Source organism: Onychostruthus taczanowskii, unplaced genomic scaffold (assembly GCF_017590055.1).
Source record: "Onychostruthus taczanowskii isolate IOZ18803 unplaced genomic scaffold, ASM1759005v1 scaffold19, whole genome shotgun sequence".
NCBI lineage: Eukaryota > Metazoa > Chordata > Aves > Passeriformes > Passeridae > Onychostruthus > Onychostruthus taczanowskii.
The window spans coordinates 12,661,354-12,680,285 of record NW_024499128.1 but is presented as its reverse complement, the minus strand read 5'-3'; the positions used below and the strand labels follow the sequence as shown (position 1 = coordinate 12,680,285).

The 18,932-nt window shown below is 52.8% G+C and overlaps 1 protein-coding gene across 2 annotated transcripts; it reads left to right on the top strand.

The window, feature by feature from the left end:
- Positions 1-943: 943 nt before the first annotated feature.
- Positions 944-15,337, top strand: ZNF598 (zinc finger protein 598, E3 ubiquitin ligase). 2 transcript variants are annotated; one of them, XM_041401778.1, is made up of 12 exons: positions 944-1,178; positions 2,288-2,400; positions 3,739-3,868; positions 5,140-5,351; positions 6,783-7,000; positions 8,399-8,516; positions 9,521-9,705; positions 10,035-10,104; positions 10,488-11,230; positions 12,218-12,353; positions 13,117-13,261; positions 13,372-15,337. In XM_041401778.1, the coding sequence occupies exons 1-12, from the start codon at positions 996-998 to the stop codon at positions 13,717-13,719; spliced, it is 2,601 nt and encodes an 866-aa protein (XP_041257712.1). In that variant the 5' UTR covers positions 944-995; the 3' UTR covers positions 13,720-15,337. The 2 variants fall into 2 exon arrangements, with proteins under 2 accessions (XP_041257712.1, XP_041257711.1); XM_041401777.1 differs by having other exon boundaries at positions 945-1,178; positions 10,032-10,104.
- The last annotated feature ends 3,595 nt before the right edge of the window (positions 15,338-18,932 follow it).

Here is an 18,932-nt window from a genome sequence, read left to right as displayed (position 1 = left end):
GTTTTTAACGCTTTTATTTCCCCAGTCATCCCCGGTTTACTTGGGAAAATGCACGGTTGGGTTATAAAATTTAAAAGTAAATCAAGCTGGCGATCTGATGAATCCATGGAGGGTCTGTTGGCACCCCAGGGGTGGTGTTTGTCTGGGGAAAATCCACATCCACCGGCAGCGGGAATGGGCTCAGCTCCCTCATGTCCCCACAGACTGAGGTACCAGGAGCAGCCCGGGGTCCCTCATGTCCCCACACATTGAGGTACCAGGAGCAGCTCGGGTCCCTCATGTCCCCACAGACTGAGGCACCAGGAGCAGCCCGGGTCCCTCATGTCCCCACAGACTGAGGCACCAGGAGCAGCCCGGGTCCCTCATGTCCCCACAGACTGAGGCACCAGGACCAGCCCGGGGTCCCTCATGTCCTCACAGACTGAGGCACCAGGATCAGCCCGGGTCCCTCATGTCCCCACATCCAAAGGTACCAGGAGCAGCCCGGGGCCCCTCATGTCCCCACAGACTGAGGCACCAGGACCAGCCCGGGTCCCTCGTGTCCTCACAGACTGAGGCACCAGGAGCTGCCTCGGGTCCCTCATGTCCTCACAGACTGACGTGCAGAGTCTGAGGTCCCCAGGTCCCCACAGCCAGGAAGGACTTGGGGACCCCAAACGTGTCCGGGACCACCGAGCACCCCCGGAGTCCTCCTACCCCTCAGAGCCACCACCGAGCGGCAGCCAGAGCGGCGCAGCCGGGGGCGCTCCGCCCCGCACGTCTCTATGGTCACCGCGCTGCGTCTCTATGGCCGGCCGCTGGAGGACCGCGCCGTGACATCAGTGGGGTGGCGCTGTAGCCGTGGGCGGGGGGGAAACCAGTTCCGGCAGCGCGACGGCGCTCTGGGCGGAGCTCTATGGCCGGTGAGCGCTGTGTGAGCGTGCATCTCTATGGTGGGGCGGCGCTCTAGCCCGCGCTCAGTGGTGCGGGCGGGGCGGCGCGGGGCCGAGGCCGCCATGGCCGCCATGGCCGGCGCGGGGCCGGGCCCGGCGGAGGGGCCGTGCGTGCTGTGCTGCGGGGAGCTGGACGTGGTGGCCCTGGGCCGCTGCGAGCACCCCATCTGCTACCGCTGCTCCGTGCGGATGCGGGCGCTCTGCGGTGTCCGCTACTGCGCCGTGTGCCGGGAGGAGCTGCGGCAGGTGAGGCCGGGCCCGGGGCTGGGGGGGCCTGGGCCGGGCAGGGGCGGACGGGGACCGGGCTGGGTGGGACCGGCGGGGACGGACGGCCCGGGTTATCCGCCCTCTGCCCCGCTCCCGGGGGTGCCGCCGCCGCCTGGGTGAGTGGGAAACCAAACGTGAAGAAAATGGAGTTGGAGCGAATGTTTATGGTGTGAAGTCAGCAGGGCTCGCTCTGGCAGCAGAGAATGGAGCTCCCTGCTCCAGGAGGCAGCAGCTCTTAGGGGGGATCGTGGAATCGTAAAATCCTGGAGTGGTTTGGATGCAAGGGACCTTAAAGCCCACCCAGTGCCACCCCTGCCATGGCAGGGACACCTTCCACTTTCCTTGGGTGTTCCAAGCCCCTTCCAAGCTCGCCTTGGGCACTGCCAGGGATCCGGGGCAGCCACAGCTTCCCTGGGCATCTACTTCTAGATTTCTGATGTAGCTTTTGGTGTAAGAACTGAAATTCCTTACTGCATTTATGTCTCAGCCTTTCTGGGCTGGGGTTGTTATCTCCAGCTGTTCCCGCAGCAATTGCCGGGCTGGGAATGTGTGCTGGAGGTGGGAGCTGCAGTGCTCCAAGCCCGGGGGGACAGCTGGGAGCCAGGAGGTGCCCAGAGAGGGGTGTGTGGTACAGGTAATTCGGGAGGTGCTGGGTGTTCAGCTCCTCGCTTTCCTGGGAGTTAAGGGAAGACCAAACAGTGGTTTCCCTGCCAGCCTTAGACATTGAGTCACTTGTCACTTGGAGACTCCAGGTCCCCGTGTGATCCCCCAGGAGACGGGGAGGAGCCGAGGGCAGGGCTCCTGGCAGGCATTGGCTGTGGAAGGGGTTGTGCTGCTCGAGGATATTTACTCTGGGAACAGCTGTGGGAGCAAAACACACCAGCAGCGTTTCCTAACGCCGTCCAAACTCCAGAGGCCAGGCTGAGCCAATCCACGTTTCCCTGGCGGCTTGATAAGATGTCCTGCGGCCCTGCTGGCAGCAGGGGACAGTGCCCGGGGGCTGTGCCAGCTGGGGCTGGCACGGGGCTGTGGGCAGCTCCCAGGGCTCGTTCCTGCCTGCAATGCCCACCCCGCTGCTGTTCCCGCAGGTGGTGTTCGGGAGGAAGCTGCCGTCCTTCTCCTCCATAGCCCTGCAGCAGCTGCAGCATGAGAAGAAATACGACATTTATTTCACGGACGCCGAGGTGTACGCGCTGTACAGGTGAGCGCTGGCTCCTCCCTGGAATGTCCCCGAGCACGTGGCAGGAAGCGCTCTGCTTCCCTGGCGTTCGGGGAGCTCTGAGTCGCCTGCCGTGCAGGTGTTTTTGGCCAGGTGACAGCCTGAGTCGCCTGCCGTGCAGGTGTTTTTGGCCAGGTGACAGCCTGAGTCGCCTGCCGTGCAGGGGTTTTTGGCCAGGTGACAGCCTGAGTCGCCTGCCGTGCAGGGGTTTTTGGCCAGGTGACAGCCTGAGTCGCCTGCCGTGCAGGTGTTTTTGGCCAGGTGACAGCCCGGAGCAGGGCGCTGAGCGCTCAGCAGCTCCTGGGGCTGCGGTGTTGCATTCGCCGACGCAAGGCAGAAGCTTTGCTCTCGCAATAAAAGTCATTTTTGGAGTCTTTAACAGCAGCAAACTTGATGAAAACCTTCCCGTTCCTTGCGCGGCTGCTGTGGAAATTGATAAAGACTTAATTACTGTTGTAACTGTAATTACTTCTGTGCTGAATAAGGGCTAACCAAACCAAGGTGTGCCAAGTATTGCATGAAGAGTAGCATTGTCTTCACACAAAGATCTTAATTCTGAATGGGAGAGAAAAAAGGTGAAGTGGAAAAACCAGTGCAGAATAAAAACGTGGCATTAGCATCGTGCTCTACAAATATTTTTCATAACAATCTTAATTGGGAGGATTTGAGGTAATGGAAAGAGGAGTGGAAATGATGCATACAGGCAGTGGAACCTTTGCCTTGGAGAATTGGGCATTATATTCACCCTGTTTTGGGCTGAGAATGTAACTTTGGGACATTTACAGTTTTACATGGCTTGATATTCATGGGAATGAGAGAGTAGGAGTTCTCCCAGTGAGACCAGTGCTCAGCTCTTCCTGGGAGCCATTGTGTGGTGGGGTTTTGGGTGGGGTTTTTTCCCTCCTTTCCTAATACAATTCCTTAATTTCAATTTATCTCTCCTTCCCATATTCCTCAGTTTCTGACAGTGGGAAGTGTACTGGAACTGGATGTGAATGTTGCAGGAATCTCTTGCAGGGGAAGGGTTTGTTTCAGTTTGCTCAGTTTTGCAGTGGCACTGTGGTTCCTACTCCATGGCTCAGCTCTTCTCCAGCAGGTGGAACCTCGGTGTAGTTTGGTTCCATCCTGTTCCTGCCATCCAGCAGCATTCTTGCAATAAGCAGTTCTTGCAATAAGCAGGTCACAACCCTCGCTGCAGATTGCAGGGGCAGCCTTAAAGCTGGAGCCTTCTGCCAGGGATGGAACATTTGTGTTTTGCTGAAGGTGTCGGGGTGCTGAGATGGAGTTGGGTCATTTTTGGGAATCTCTCTCATCCCTCAGGAAGCTGCTGCAGCACGAATGCTCCTTGTGCCCGGATGCAAAGCCCTTCAACACCTTTGCAGACCTGGAACAGCACATGAGGAAGCAGCACGAGCTCTTCTGCTGCAAACTCTGTGTTAAACACCTAAAGGTGAGCAGGGCCTCTGCTTGGATGTGTGGGAAGGAGGGAGTTTCCCTCCATGACCTCCAGGAGATCCTGGGAAGTTGGGAAGGCAGAACAGCAAGGATGTATTTAAGTTCCCTCTTCCTGCAGTGAGGCCAGTTGCTTTATTTTAAGCCTTTCTCCTTCCATAAACTGATTAATGAAGAGGACCTGGAGGTTCTCCAGGTTTTAAATTAAACCCCACGGTGCTGGTGCCACGGTTGGTTTGTGCCAGGTGAACTGGAGTTTGTGCCAAAAGGGATGGGATCCAGGAGTGAGCAGGTTGACCTAAATGAACCCTAATAAGTTTGGGAACTGAGCTGAGTGTTTCCTGTGGTCTTGGAATTCCTGGAGCTGATTGAAGGGAAGTGGGAAAGGAGGGCAGGACCTCCTTTGGTTTCTGGTGTCCTTTGAGCTCTGGTGAGGTGCTTCATGCTCAGGGTACATAGCCAGCACTGAGGGAACTTGACTGCCATTTTCTCTCACAAACAATATTAAAACTATTGCTTTTTAATTTCAGAATACTGTAGAGATTTTTATTGCAAAGAAAAAAAATCCCATGTTACTCATACCCACTGAAAAGAAACTCTTAAACTTGTGGCAGCTTCAGTCCATCAGCCTTGGCAAAGCCAAACAAACCTTCTCCCAGAGCAATTTCCCAGTCAGGGAAATTATCTAGGCCAGAAATAAAGGATATTCTGTTCTCAAGGCTGGGTTGATCTTTTTGGCATCTCCAGGACCCTTCCTACCAAAACAGCTCACGAGGTAGTGGGGACAGAGGGCTGGCTTGTGATACACAGGTTGTTCACTGAAGTAGATCCTCTGTGTGCAGCTGTTTGGGGTGGTTGCTGTGAGAGGAAGGTAAAACAGCTCTCTTGGGGTTTCTAAATTTGAGAATGCAAAATACTGTTTGTTTATAAATACATAGTTAGGCTTTTTCCATTCCAGAGATTATAATTTAAACTCATTACAGCATAAAAAAGATTCCAAAGGGAAAAAAGTGAATTAAATTCATTCCCAGTGTTCAGAGAAATGCAAGTTAGGTTTGATTTGAATCCATCAATTGAATTTTACTTCCTGTCCACCAAAAATTTTAGGTGTTGGTAGTCAAACTGCATCTTTTTGAAGCAAATCTTCCACCCCTACAGATGGAGAAGTTGGACACAGCCCGGCTTGTTCTGTTTGGCTCTGTGTCCGTAGGAAATCTATAAACACAAATCTATAAATGCCAATGTATTAACACAATACCTGCCCTCCAGATCTTCACCTACGAGAGGAAATGGTATTCCAGGAAGGACCTGGCCCGGCACAGGATCCATGGGGACCCTGATGACACCTCCCACCGGGGCCACCCCCTCTGCAAGTTCTGCGACGAGCGCTACCTGGACAACGACGAGCTGCTGAAGCACCTGCGCAGGGATCACTACTTCTGCCACTTCTGTGACTCTGAGGGGGCTCAGGAGTACTACAGGCAAGCAGTTATTATTGATATGAGTCCTTTTTCTGGCTTAAATTTCCTTTTTCTGGCTTAAATTTCCTTTTTCTGGCTTAAATTTCCTTTTTTTTATCTTAAATTTTGGAGTAAAGTTCTTCAGGTGCCCTTTGAATTTAGGGGGTAAGTAGTGTTTGAAAGCAGAGTGGAGGAGTGGCAGCAGGTTAGCTGAAATTCCTTAAATAAGTAGCAAAAATATTCACGTTGGGTCTAGTTCATGCTTTAAAATTTTCTTCATTAAATACATTTAGTTTTGCAGGCTGACAGTAACTGTCTGGTGTGTTACCTCTAATGGGGGACAGGATGAGAGGAAGTGTTCTTAAGTTGCATCAGGGGAGGTTTAGCCTGGATATTGGGAAAAATTCCTTCATGGAAAGGGTTGTCAGGCACTGGAAGAGGTTAGCCAGGGAAATGGTGGAGTCACTATCCTTGGAAGTGTTTAAAACCTTGAGGATGTGACACCTGGGGCCACAGCTTAGTGGTGAACATAGTGGTGGTGCTGGCTGATGGTCTTAAAGGTCTTTTCCAGCCTTAATTCCGTGATTCCTTGATCCTGTTGCTCCAAGGTTTGTGTGCAAGGGAAATAGAGGTAACTTTTTTGTTTTGTGCACATTTGGATGTGCTGAGCATCAGTGGGTTTGGTTTAACACCTGGATCATGTGTTTGCTGTACAGGATCAGCTGGAAAACTTCCCAGGGAATAAGGACAAACCAGCCACCAGGGTTTGTCCTCACTGAAGCCTGCAAGAGTAGCCATGTGCCATCAGAAGAGCAGCTTGGGAGGGGTCAGCTCTCTTTGGGTTTGGTTTGACATCTGGGTGGTGCATCCAGGAGTGTGTTGGCCCTACAGAATCGGTGTCAGCTGGAGGACATCCCTGGGATAAGGACAAATGAACCACCAGGGCTTGTCCTCACCTCCCCTTGATGCCTTGAGAGGCTGTCTGGAGCAGAGCTGGGCAGAGCTAAAGGAATAAAGCAGGGATTTATTAAAATCCTCAAAGGATACACCCTGGGCAGAACAAGAGCCTGGCTGTGGCTACCCCCAGGTTGGACAATGGGTCAGGAGTTTTCACACTTTTATCAGTTTTGGTCCATTTCCACCTTGGGGTTCATTGTCCAATTCCAGCTCAGGTGATGCAGTCCCATCCTCCCAGACTGCTCTCCTCAATTCCCTGCTGTTTGCACTTTCTGGGGCTGAAGCTGCAGCGGTGTCCTTGGTTCTGGGGCTGGCAAAGGATTGTTCTGTGTGACTGAGCTGTGAGGAGAACTGCTGACACTTTATGTGAAGTCCAGAATGTACCAGGGCAGTCCAGAATCTGGAAATATGAAAGCTCAAACTGAAGGCGTGACCCTTGTAGGAGCGTCTGTGTCAGAGAGTGGGAAGGCTCAGCTCCGTGTTTTCCCTTCCCAGTGACTACGAATACCTGCGGGAGCACTTCAGGGAGAAGCACTTCCTGTGCGAGGAGGGCCGCTGCAGCTCGGAGCAGTTCACGCACGCCTTCCGCACCGAGATCGACTACAAGGCCCACAAGAGCGCCTGCCACAGCAAGAGCCGCGCCGAGGCGCGCCAGAACCGCCACATCGACCTGCAGTTCACCTACGCCCCCCGGCACCCGCGCAGGAACGACGGTCAGCTGGGCACGGGGGGCTCCGGGCAGGGTGGGGAGGCACAGCCGCGGCTGCTCCGTCCCTGGAAGCGCCCGGGGTGGACAGGAGCAGCCTGGCGTGGTAGAAAGTGTCCATGTCCTCCCTGGAAGCACCCAGGTTGGACAGAGCTTGGAGCAGCCTGCTCTGGTTGAAAGTCTCCATGTCCTCCCTGGAAGCGCCCAGGTTGGACAGGGCTTGGAGCAGCCTGCTCTGCTAGAAGGTGTCTTTGTCTTCCCTGAAAGTGTCCAGGTTGGAGAGGGTTTGGAGCAGCCTGCTCTGGTGGAAAGTGTTCATGTCCTCCCTGGAAGCGCCCAGAGTTGGACAGGGTTTGGAGCAGCCTGCTCTGCTAGAAGGTGTCTTTGTCTTCCCTGAAAGTGTCCAGGTTGGAGAGGGTTTGGAGCAGCCTGCTCTGGTTGAAAGTGTCTTTGTCTTCCCTGAAAGTGCCCACAGTTGGACAAGGCTTGGAGCAGCCTGCTCTGCTGGAAGGTGTCCTTGTCCTCCCTGGAAGTGCCCAGAGTAGGACAGGGTTTGGAGCAGCCTGCTTTGCTGGAAGGTGTCCTTGTCCTCCCTGGAAGTGCCCACAGTTGGACAGGGTTTGAAGCAGCCTGCTCTGCTGGAAGGTGTCCCTGCTCAGGAACAAGGTGTTCTTTAAGGTCCTCCCACCACCCAAGCCATTCTATGGCTCTTGTTCTCTAAGAGTTTTCAAGAACACCTGGTGATATTTCATAGCCATGAGGAAATTCTTCCCAAAGAAGGTAGACAAGTCCTGGAACAGCACCAAGAGCTTGTAGACTGAGAAGGCCTCTCCAGCCTGAGAGGTTGCAGAGTTTGAGAAGGCCTCTCCAACCTGAGGGGTTGCAGAGTTTGAGAAGGCCTCTCCAGCCTGAGGGGTTGCAGAGTTTGAGGATAACCAGAACTTGCCCAGACAAAGCCCTCTGATGTAGTTTTAGAGCTGGCCTTGCTTTGAGTAAAGGGCTGGAGCAGGTGATATCCAGACATCCCTTCCTGACTGAGTTGTAGGATTTTTTCCCTGTATGTGGGTTTAATGAGGACAGGTAAGCCTGAGGGGTTGCAGAGTTTGAGGATAACCAGAACTTGCCCAGACAAAGCCCTCTGATGTAGTTTTAGAGCTGGCCTTGCTTTGAGTAAAGGGCTGGAGCAGGTGATATCCAGACATCCCTTCCTGCCTGAGTTGTAGGATTTTTTCCCTGTATGTGGGTTGAATGAGGACAGGTAATTTTAGGAGAACTGCTGACTTGGTCATCAGCAAGAAATGAAGATAATTTATTTGTACCAGTATATTTTTGCGTTTTTCAGGCACAGTGTGATGCCCACACTAGGGAAATAACTGAGAGTGATCATCCCTCCCCTCTGTTTTAGGTGTTGTAGGTGGAGATGACTACGAGGAGGTTGACAGGTTCAACAGGCAAGGGAGGGCAGGCAGGTTGAGCAGCCGAGGGAACCAGCAGAACAGGAGAGGCAGCTGGAGGTACAAGAGGTGAGTAGCACAACCTTGTGTGGAGTTTTACTCCCATTTAGTCATGGCTTTTACTTGTCAATTCACAATATTTTGGAGGATTAGGAGGAAGGAAGTGATACAAAATTTGGAGGCCTCCATGATGAATCCTTAGCTGAGAGCTTCCCATCCAAGCCTGTGTCCTGGCTACATGGTTGGTCATCATGGAGTTATTTTGTGTGAGGTTTCAGCTCAGGAAACAAACAATGTAACCCTCAACTTGTGGTTTTAAATAAACTCAGAACCCTGAGTTAATTCCAACAGCTGTTTTTGTGCAAACTTCTCTAAATAGGATTTTCTGAAGTAGGTGACAAGTCTGTGCAGGTTTAACAGAGTTTTTGGTCTGGGTAGTTGTGAAATTCCTGTTCTAAGGACCATGCTTTTCATTGAACTGACAGTTCTCTGTGTGGCCAGACTGAGTGCTTTGGAAAAGGAAGAGGGTTAAGTACTGAAATGAAACTTTGCATTTCTGTGTCTCTTCATCCACACCAGACCCGAGTGCTTTTTATATCCTGCACATTTGATTTCCTTCTTTTTCTCACTGGGTGGGCAGCTGGTTCATTACTGGTGATTCCACTGGGGAAAAAAGTCCATCCCAAAACACTCCTCTGTTGGTGTCGCATGTGGATCGTGCATGTGTTGAGAGTTCATGCCCAGCCATGCCTCAAAGAGTCTCCTGTGGCCTCCAAGAATGATTCCATACATTTGGAAATGAACGGGAGACAGGTGCCCCCTGTGTCCGTGGTACTGTCTCTCCCAGTTCAGCCCGGTTTCTTCTGGCCTGGATTGTTATTCCCACACACAGAACTTGGAAATCCAGGGGGGAAATGTTGCCTGGCTGGGGTGGATTGGAGCGGTGGGGCTGGTTTGGGCTTCTCAGCAGGTGGCAGCACGAGATCAGGGACGTCACCGGAGCTGGCACCGCAGAGGTGACACTGCAGCGATGTCCTTGCTGTTTGACCAAGGGAGTCTGCCCTGTCCTGCAGGGAAGAAGAAGACAGGGATGTTGCAGCAGCAGTCAGAGCATCTGTGGCAGCCAAACGGCAGGAAGAGAAGAAGAGGGTGGAGGACAAAGAGGAAGGCAGCAGCAGCAGGGGGAGAAAGGAGGATTTGAGGGATCTCGACGTGCTCGGCTCCAAACGTGTGCCAAAGCCTTCAAACGATGTCCCAGGTGAGTGTTGGACAGGTCCTGCAGCTGCAGGGCATCTCCGTGTCTGGAAGGTTCCCTCAGAAAGTTCTGCCTTACCCAGGTTTTAGTCATTTAAAGTATCATGAGTTTCCTGAATGCCACAACATAATGGGCAACAGAGTTAATTGAAGGAAATAGTGATGCATGGATTGAAATTGTTCTTCTGGAATGTCACTTAATGACATCATCAGCTGCTGAAAATAGGCCTTGGTAGTGCTGCTGTCATGGCCACTGATAGCCCCTGCTCTGGAATGAATGTGTTTGGGTTGGAAACAATGTCTTTGCTCTTTCTGTCCCTGTTCCAAAAGAAGCAGCTGCTAACGGAGTGCTCAGCCAGGACGACTTTCCAGCAATCGGCTCTGCAGCAGGACCTCTCCAAGGGTGAGTCTGCAGGGCTGCAGCAGGGACAAAGCACGTGTAGAAGCTGATTGATGTGTTCTGCATTTCTGGGGGAGATAATTTTCCAGATCATTTGATCCCTCCAGGGTTTCCCCTGCCCCATCCCCTCCTGCCTGGAGCGGTTTCTGTGCTGCTCACCAGCATGAGCAGCATCAGGCATTGCTTCAGCTCCTGGCTTGATCTTAAAATCATGGAATAGAATCACAGAATATCCTCAGCTGGAAGGGACCCATGGGGATCATCCAGTCCAACTCCTGTTGTGTCACCCTAATTGACAATCTGAGGAGGGGTGGAGAGCTGTGGGTTTGTGCTGTCCCTTGGGGTTCTGCTGCCTCAGTAACTCCAACCTTCTCCCTTCCCCACAGCTCTGCCCAACCACCACTGGTTAAGCTTAAAGAAGAAGATTTCCCAAGCTTGTCCTCCTCTGCAGCTCCCACCATGTCGTCAGGGATGTCTCTGATGTACACAGCCACTGCCAGGAAAGCAGCCTTCCAGGAGGAGGATTTCCCAGCCCTGGTGTCCAAGGTGAAGCCCACCAATAGGACAGTAACTCACATCACATCTGCATGGAACAATGGTTCCAGTAAAAACGTGGTCAAAGCCATCAGCAGCCCCTGTGTCAACCAGCCAGCCAAAAAACCATCCTTGAACACCTCCAAAGGAAGCAAGAAGAGCAATAAACTCTGTGAATCAGACGACGAGGACGGCAGCGGTGGCCTGACCACCCAGGAGATCCGCAACACCCCGACCATGTTCGACGTCTCGTCCTTGCTGGCAGCTTCTACCTCACAAACTTTTACAAAAGTGGGCAAGAAAAAGAAGATGGGGGTTGAGAAGCAGAGCCTGTCATCCCCACGCCCGCCCCAGGAGCCACCATGTCCCAGGCCAGCCGCAGAGAAGCCCCCGGAGGCAGAGCAGCCCTGCAGGGGCCCCGACAGAGCCACGGCCCTCGTCAACGGGCACTCGGAGAAACCATCAGCTGCCTGTGCTGCACCCAAAGAGCCCCCCGGCCTTAAAAAGCCCCCAGTGACTAACAAATGCCCTTTACCTCAGGAAGACTTCCCAGCTCTTGGGAGCTCAGGATCAGCCAGGATGCCCCCGCCACCAGGTGAGCAGGGAATGAAGCTCAGAGTCGTGGAATGGTTTGGGTGGGAGGGATCTTAAAGATCATCTCATTCCACTCCCTGCTGTGGGCAGGGGCACTTTCTACTAGACCAGGTTGCTCCAGGCTGGCCTTGGACACTTCCAGGGATGGTGAAGCACTGCTGGGCATGGCCAGCTTTGCTTGGGGAGAGCCCAGAGAACACATGGATGTGTTGTGTAAACTCCTCCTGGCTCTCGTGTGGTTCTGCCACCAGCTGCCAGCTTGGGCTCTGGAGGCAGAGGTAGCCTGGGTGTCACAGGGAGGCTGGAATGTCCTCTAGGAATCACCTCTGCCCCACAGCTGGAGGTGTTTGCTCGCTGTGAGTGGCTTGTGGATGCAGAGCTGGTTTTTCCCTGTCCCCAGGGCTGACACATCCGTGTGTTGTACTCCAAGATCTGCCTTGGAAGCCGCTGCAGGCAAAGGGAATCTGGCTGTGTTCTGTCCCTGCTGGCACTTGTCACTTCACTTCCTCCTGTGCTGGCAGAGGTTTCCTGCCGTGCTTTTAGCCATGACCTTGTGAAAGCAGGGAGGCAGGAACAAACGTGACCTGGAGTGGTTTTCATGGCAGTGGGATTGCGTCGGGAGGCGCCGGCGCCGCTGTTTGTGCAGCTCCTGCTGGGAGAGGCCAGGCTGGGCCTGCTGCCTCCTCCCGTGGTTTGTGTTCACTTTAATAATGCAAAAGTGTTTTTCATTGTGACTTGGAGCGAGCTTTCAAAATTATTTTCCATTGAGAAAGTAAATGAATAATTAAAGCACTTTCTCTGTAGAGGAGCATTAGCCACTCTCAAGTGCTTCTTGAAGATTTTTTTTTTTTTAGGTTTTCTCCAATACAGTGATGTCTGCACTGCAAACTCTTCTTGGTGCTTCTGCAGAGAGTGTCAGGCACTGGTGTGGGTTTTAGCCAGGGGTCTGTGGGTGCTCTAATTCCTGCCCCTTCCCTGCTTCCCTCAGGCTTTAACTCCGTGGTGCTGTTGAAGAACCCTCCTCCGCCTCCGGGCCTGTCGGTGCCTGTCAGCAAACCCCCGCCGGGCTTCGCTGTCATCCCATCCTCCACCATCTCTGAACCCGTCACTACAGCTCTGAAGGAGTGAGTCGAGGGCCTGCCAGGGGCTGTGGGACACCTCACACCTCCCTCGTGTCACTGGGGCTTCAGACAGCACACAGGGGGTGACTCTAAGGGGATGCTGGGGGAAGGTTCCCGTTGGGAAGTCCCAGGGTGCTGTGGGTTGGATTCAGGAGAATTGCATAAAACAGCCCTGTGTAGTTACAAGTCTGAGGTGCTGCAAACCTGTGCAATGTTTTGGCTGCTCAGACCTTGGTCTGTCCTAGATTTATTTGGGAATCTGCAGCTCCAACATATTCCTGTACTTCCCGTTGATTCTGTGGAGTCCCAACAGCAAGGTGCTGAGGCTTGTTCTCCTTGGTGACCTTCACTGCTCTGGTCTTTGCAGGAGCTGCTCTCTGGTTCCTTCTGGGACAGAAAGAGGAGTTTTTGGGAAAAGGGGAGGAAAAAGTTTCTGTATGAAACTTTGTGTCAGTTTCATACACAACGTGCATTATCTGTTGGTTTATTCACAGTGAGGTCTTTGCTCAGGTCTTTTGAGTGCGCCCAGCTCGTCAGGACCACGTTAAACTTGGATTTTAAACATTCTGTTTGTGGAAAGCTGGAATCTGATAGGAAAATCCCATATTTTATTATCCTGACAAGACAGCTGTGTGCTGCTTTTGTGTAGCTGGGTGGAGGAAAGACATGCAGCTTTAAACCAGAACAGCCTTGTGATTTATGTCCCAGGACATCTTTGTGTGACACAAACCAGCGTCAGGGTCACTTCTGGTCTTTTCCAACACAGGACAAAATCCTGTCACGGATCATACTTGATACCTGAGAACTTCCAGCAGAGGAACATCCAGCTCATACAATCCATTAAAGAATTTCTTCAGAGCGACGAGTCCAAGTTCAATAAATTCAAAACTCATTCTGGGCAGTTCAGGCAGGTGAGTGGCTTCCCAAAGCCTCCCTTTCAGGGAGGCCTGAATTCCAATGGGATTTTTAATAGATAAATATTCATTTTCCTCTGATTCTTGCCCTTCCCTGTCCCCTGCAGGGGCTGATCTCTGCAGCTCAGTATTACAAAAGCTGCCGGGAACTGCTGGGGGAAAACTTCAAGAAGATTTTCAAGGAGTTGTTGGTGTTGCTGCCAGACACAGCCAAGCAGCAGGAACTGCTCTCTGCTCACAACGACTTCCGGATCAAGGAGAAACAAAGCTCCAACAAACCCAAAAAGAACAAAAAGAATGTTTGGCAGACGGACTCCCCCGCCGACCTCGACTGCTACATCTGCCCCACGTGCAGGCAGGTGCTGACCCAGCAGGACGTGGTGACCCACAAAGCTTTGCACATCGAGGATGAGGAGTTCCCCTCGCTGCAGGCAATCAGCAGGATCATCAGTTAGCTCTCCCCAGGGCCGCCACCCAGGCTCTGGCTGTGGCTGTGCACTTTGGAACGAGGTTTGGCAGTAGCTGGGGGCTGGTGCCCTTGAGGCAGACAGGAGCAGGTGACTTGGGAAGCCCTCCTGGGCAAAGGGATCACAGGAATGTGCCAGAGCTCGTCCCCACCCACTGTCTGAGCTCCCAAATCTGGGCTAGGGTTAGGCTGAGCTGCAGGGGGGGCAGGCAGGGCTCATTCCTCCTGGAACACGCAATAGCTGGGAATCCTTTTGGATCTGCAGAATGACAGGGGACACAATAGGGGAATAAGCTTCTGGTTTGGGGGTTTCTTTCTGGTTTGGGGGTGGGGGAAGTTTATGGATCACTGAAATGAACGGAGGTGGCTTCCCTTATGACATTCTGATTTTTTTTTTGTGCTATTTCAGTGAAGATCACACTAGTCAGGGGTAAAAAAGGTGCAAGAGAGTGCTGCTCACTGGGGTGTGTGACCAGGAGGGTTGCACACACTGGGCTGCAGAGTTTCCCTTTCTGCAAACAGAGTCAATTCTGCTGCTTGAAGAATCGGGCCGATCTGTGCAAGATTTGAAGTTGCCTCTGACCTTTTCTGTAAAGTTCTTTCAAGAAGCTGATTTTGTAGCCCTGCATGTACAGTAACAGCATTAAAGCTTTACTCTCCGTAAAGCACACGGGAATTTTATTTAATGACTGCCATGTTTCTAATTTCTTGGATGTATTACTGGTGGGAGCTCCCAACAGCATCCTGGGACATTAAATGCTGCTGATTACTGACCATGTTTTCTGCAGTGCCTTTAAGTGCATTTATCTGTTTACAGTAGTCTGACACCTGCACCTCCCTCGGTACCACCGGGCCGGCGTAGCTTTGCTCCTGTTCCTTGGCACCCCCAAATTCCACCTCAGAGGAAGAGGAGGGATCTCTTCCTCCTCTGAAGTGACTCCTCCAGCAGCAGCTCTGAGGTGATGGAGTGCCAGGAGTCCCCCCCTGGCTGTAGTTCAGTGTCTGATTCTCTCCCATCTCCAGGTTTAGTTATTTCTAACGTGTAGGAATAAAGCTGACATTAATTTATGTAATTTGTAGTGATGAAACACAGCTTTTCTAGCATCATCATTTCTATGAAATCGAGCTCAGAGTATTACCCAAGAGCTACTCCTGCCTACAGCCACTCTTCCTTGCCTTACATGTGTTATTTTTGCTTGCTCTCAGGCTGCAAAGTGCTTTGGGTTTCTTTTCTTGAATATTTAAGACTGTTCTGACCACCTGTGCACGTTGGGTTTGGCCCAGAAGGGGCTGGGGAGGGTGACTTGGGTGCAGGAGCCCCTGGCAGTCCCTGTTCCTGCCCCTGAGGGGGCTGGGTGCTGCCACCACTTCCAGTCAGCAACTCTCCCCATCCCATCCCTTCGGTTTGTAAAGTTCAGGGAGTGAAATGTCTTCCCTGCAGGAGCATCTTGTCTTCCCTTGGGTTTCAGTTACTTCTCCATCAGCAGCTCTGAGTTCCCTGGGAGGTGCTGCTGGGAGTTCCCTCGAGCTGCTGCATCTCTGGGGCCTGATGTTGCAGTTTCCTTGTTCCTTGTGCTCACCTGATTCAATAAAGTTATTACCAAATATTTTTTTTTTCTATTCATTTTTAGCTCTTTATTGAAAATAAGTTGCAGTTGGTTACACAGACACCGAAAATACAGAATCACAGATTGTTCTCTCAAAAGATATTTTTTATATATATAATATATACAAAATTGTAAACATTTTAAACTTATTTCCATACACAGTCCACTTTATACTACACTGCACAGAGGTTAGTGACAACTGCAACTCCTGGAAGCGTCTGCTCGGACAGAGGTATTGGCAAAGAAACTGAACTCCTCAGGTGGGAGCTGTTGGAGATTCAAACTCTGAAAGGAGCTGAGGTTTGGATGTGTATTGCAACAAAATCCAGGCAGCTGAGCTGGGGGTTCAAGTTGAGGCAGCGAGGGCTGGGCTTGAGCCTCACTGAGGGGGAGAGGGGCTCGTGACACACACGGGGGCAAAATGCAACTGAGAACGGGACCAGGGGGGACCAGGGGGAACCAGAGCCACCTGCTTGGGGACAGCACGGGCTGGGAGGGGTCTGCAACACACAGCAGTGTTTATTGAGGGAAATGCTGCAGGGGAGAATGATGGCATGTCCCAGGAACAGAGAGGGCAGAGGCAGGAGGGAAGGAACAGGACAGCAGTGTCACAATGGGCAGGAGAACAGCAGTGTCACTCCTTGTGGCATGAACTGATGGGAATCCCATCCCAGCGTCCAGGCACAAGAGCGTGAGATCCCAAATGTCCTGTAAAGGGAGGGGTTTGCTCTCAGGGTCTGCTCCAGCCCCTGACACAGCAGCTAATGCAGGGGGAGAATGTTTTTTACTGAACATTGCTTAAGCAAAGCTTCCACCTTTGCTAGGAACAGCTTGAAATGTTGGCAAAAATTCCAAATCTTTAAATATGCTTGAAGTGCATGATGTGGTTACCTCAGAGCTGAGAACAGTGGTGGTGTGACAGAGCCTCCTGGAGCAAGAGGATGGGTGGGGCAGAATGCTGGAATTCTACTCTTTACACCCAAATTTAGTGCTAACACTGTGCAGAAGCTTCTGGGCTGGGCTGAGCAGAGCTGAGCCCTCTGTGAGCTCGAGGTGCTGCTGACCTGTGGGGAGAACAGAGGGCTACAAACAGCTTGTGAGGATGGCAGAGCCCTGGCACGCTCAGGACAGTCCTGGCATGCTTTTGGGACAATTCTGGCACAGCCCTGGCATCCTCTAGGATGTGGCCTGGCTGGTTACAAGGGGGTGAGTGCTGCTGTAGCACAGCTGGGAGAAAAAGGGAAGAAAAGAGGAAAATTGTTGTTCCAAATCCCTGAACCCCCAGCAGCCTGGGGTTACTGCAGCCACGGCTCTGCTTCTCCAGCCATGTCCCCCTTGGGGTGTGCTTGGTGACAGCCCCCCCTGCACACCCTGCTCTGCCTGAGGGGCACACCGGGGGGTACCAGAGACACCCGACATCGTGGGGACACTGGGGGGGGGCTCCCAGAGGGTGTGGGGCAGGATTCCAGCACGGGTGTCACCCCGTGAGGCCGGGGAGCTGGGGCTGTGCCAGGCAGGCTGGGGTGGGCGAAGCCTCTCACCACAGGCAGTTTGGTCCTGCCTGGTGACACGGCCTTGGCACGGCCACATGGGACACCAGCCCGGTGCCATTCCCTGGGAAAACGCTCCAGCTGTGGCTCCAGCCTGTCCCAGTGCCACCCCAGCAGGTGCCACCCCTGCACCGCCTGGCACGGGCACTTTGGGTGCAGAGGATCCGCGCTCGCCTCCCTCCAGGTGCTGCTGAGCCATGAGGCTGGACAGATTAATCATTCCCAGCTCTGCTTTAATCACGGAGCATCTCCTGTGCTGCCAGGGAGCCCCTGGGGCACCCAGCCCTTCCTCCTGCTCCCTGCCCAGCACAGCAAGGAAAAGAAAATTCCGGGAAGCACCAGGAGCTGCGCTGGTGTCATCCCTGTGTCCCTGCTGCTGCCCCAGAGGTCAGAGCGTGGTGGGATGTGCGTGTGGGGGCAAAGAAAGGCAATGCAGGCCTCGGGGGGGACATTCAGAGCGTGTAATATTCAGCAGGGGGCACACGGGGCAGGACGTGTCCCGCAGGCAGACACAGCTTTAGCTCTTTACGGTTACACGGAAACTCTGGAACAGTTATATTATAGTTAGAAAAAATACACTGTACCCAACGAACATTATCTCACGTACAATCAATTTAAACATTTAAATTGATTATAATTTCGCTAAAATATTAACACAAGTACTGTTTGTGCTGCTAAAGTTTCAGTGTTCCCTCTAAGGAAAATATTGCTACAGTTCTACCCTACCCTGTATTAAAATCCTCGGGTTTTTTTTTTTTTCTTTTTCTTTCCCAGCAAAACTGACTCCACAAAACCACCAAGATCCCGGAATCCCTTGAGGCTGATCCTGCACTGGGTCAGGCACCTGTGAGGGGCTGGGCACAGCCAGGAGCTGGAGCCAAGGCAAGGAACGCGCTTCTCCACCGGCAGTGACCTCGGGATGATTGGCTGCTTAATTAGTGCATTTCTCTGCTGCTCGTTAATTAGCACACTGATCTGCAGCAGGATGAGCTGTGGCGAGGGCGACCAGGACCTGTGACAGGGAGGGGACAGGTGGTGGCTATTGCTCCTCACGAGGTCACAAGGCAGGGGTGGCTTTGCCAGCACGAGCCTCCAGGGATGGAGCTGCCACCCACGGGCTGGGAATTCAACTTTCAGCTGCTCTGCTCAGCCCTTAGTGACACCCTTAGTGACACAGCCTGGACCAGCTGCCACACGGGCAGGGAGGGCTGGCAGGCTGACGAGGACCTGCTGGGTTTTACACATTCTGTCCTTTCCTTTGTTCTGTGCAGCTGAACCCCCACCTGAGCCTCCTTCCCGGATGCTTTTCACTGACTCTTCCCACACCACCTCCCTGCACTCCAATGGCCTGTGAACCTTTCCAGCTCCCTGCGAACCTTTCCAGCTCCCTGCCTGGATCCCTCCTTTCTGGAGGCTGCAGGGTGACACACGTGTCCCCACCCGGGGTTCTGCTGCAGCAGACAGAATAAAAATACAAGTCCAGTATTGCTCCTAATGGCCTGGGATGTGGAGTCTGAGCCCCTCACCTCTCCAGGGTGAGGACGTGTCAGCGCTGGCAACCAAGAATTCCTTAGGAATTTACACATTTCCCAATCCCCACGAGGAAACAGAACCACAAAGTGACACATCCCCACTGATCACAGGCTATTCCCAGTCAGCAACCAGCTCCTGCTGGTTTCCATTTCAAACAGCAACTTTTTAATTCCTCAACCAGAACCTGCTGAAGCGTAGAAGCACTCTGGATACTGACCCCAACCCCGGCCTGCTGTGCCCCCTGAGCCTCTAAACCAAGTCTGGAAACACCTGTTTGGATATTTGTTTTGTACAGCAAGTATATACAAAGGAAAACAACACAGACCCCACTGATTTCCCTGTGAATTTGGCACTTTCCTTGGAGCCTGCCTGGAAGCTCCACAGCGGGAGCAGCCAGGGCCAGCTCCCCCCGCTGCCCACCCACCCTCGATGGATTCTGTGTTAGCTCTGGAAGAACGAGATAAGAACTCCTCAGCTGCTGTTTGCTAGGAGGAAAAGGTGTCCTGGGCTTT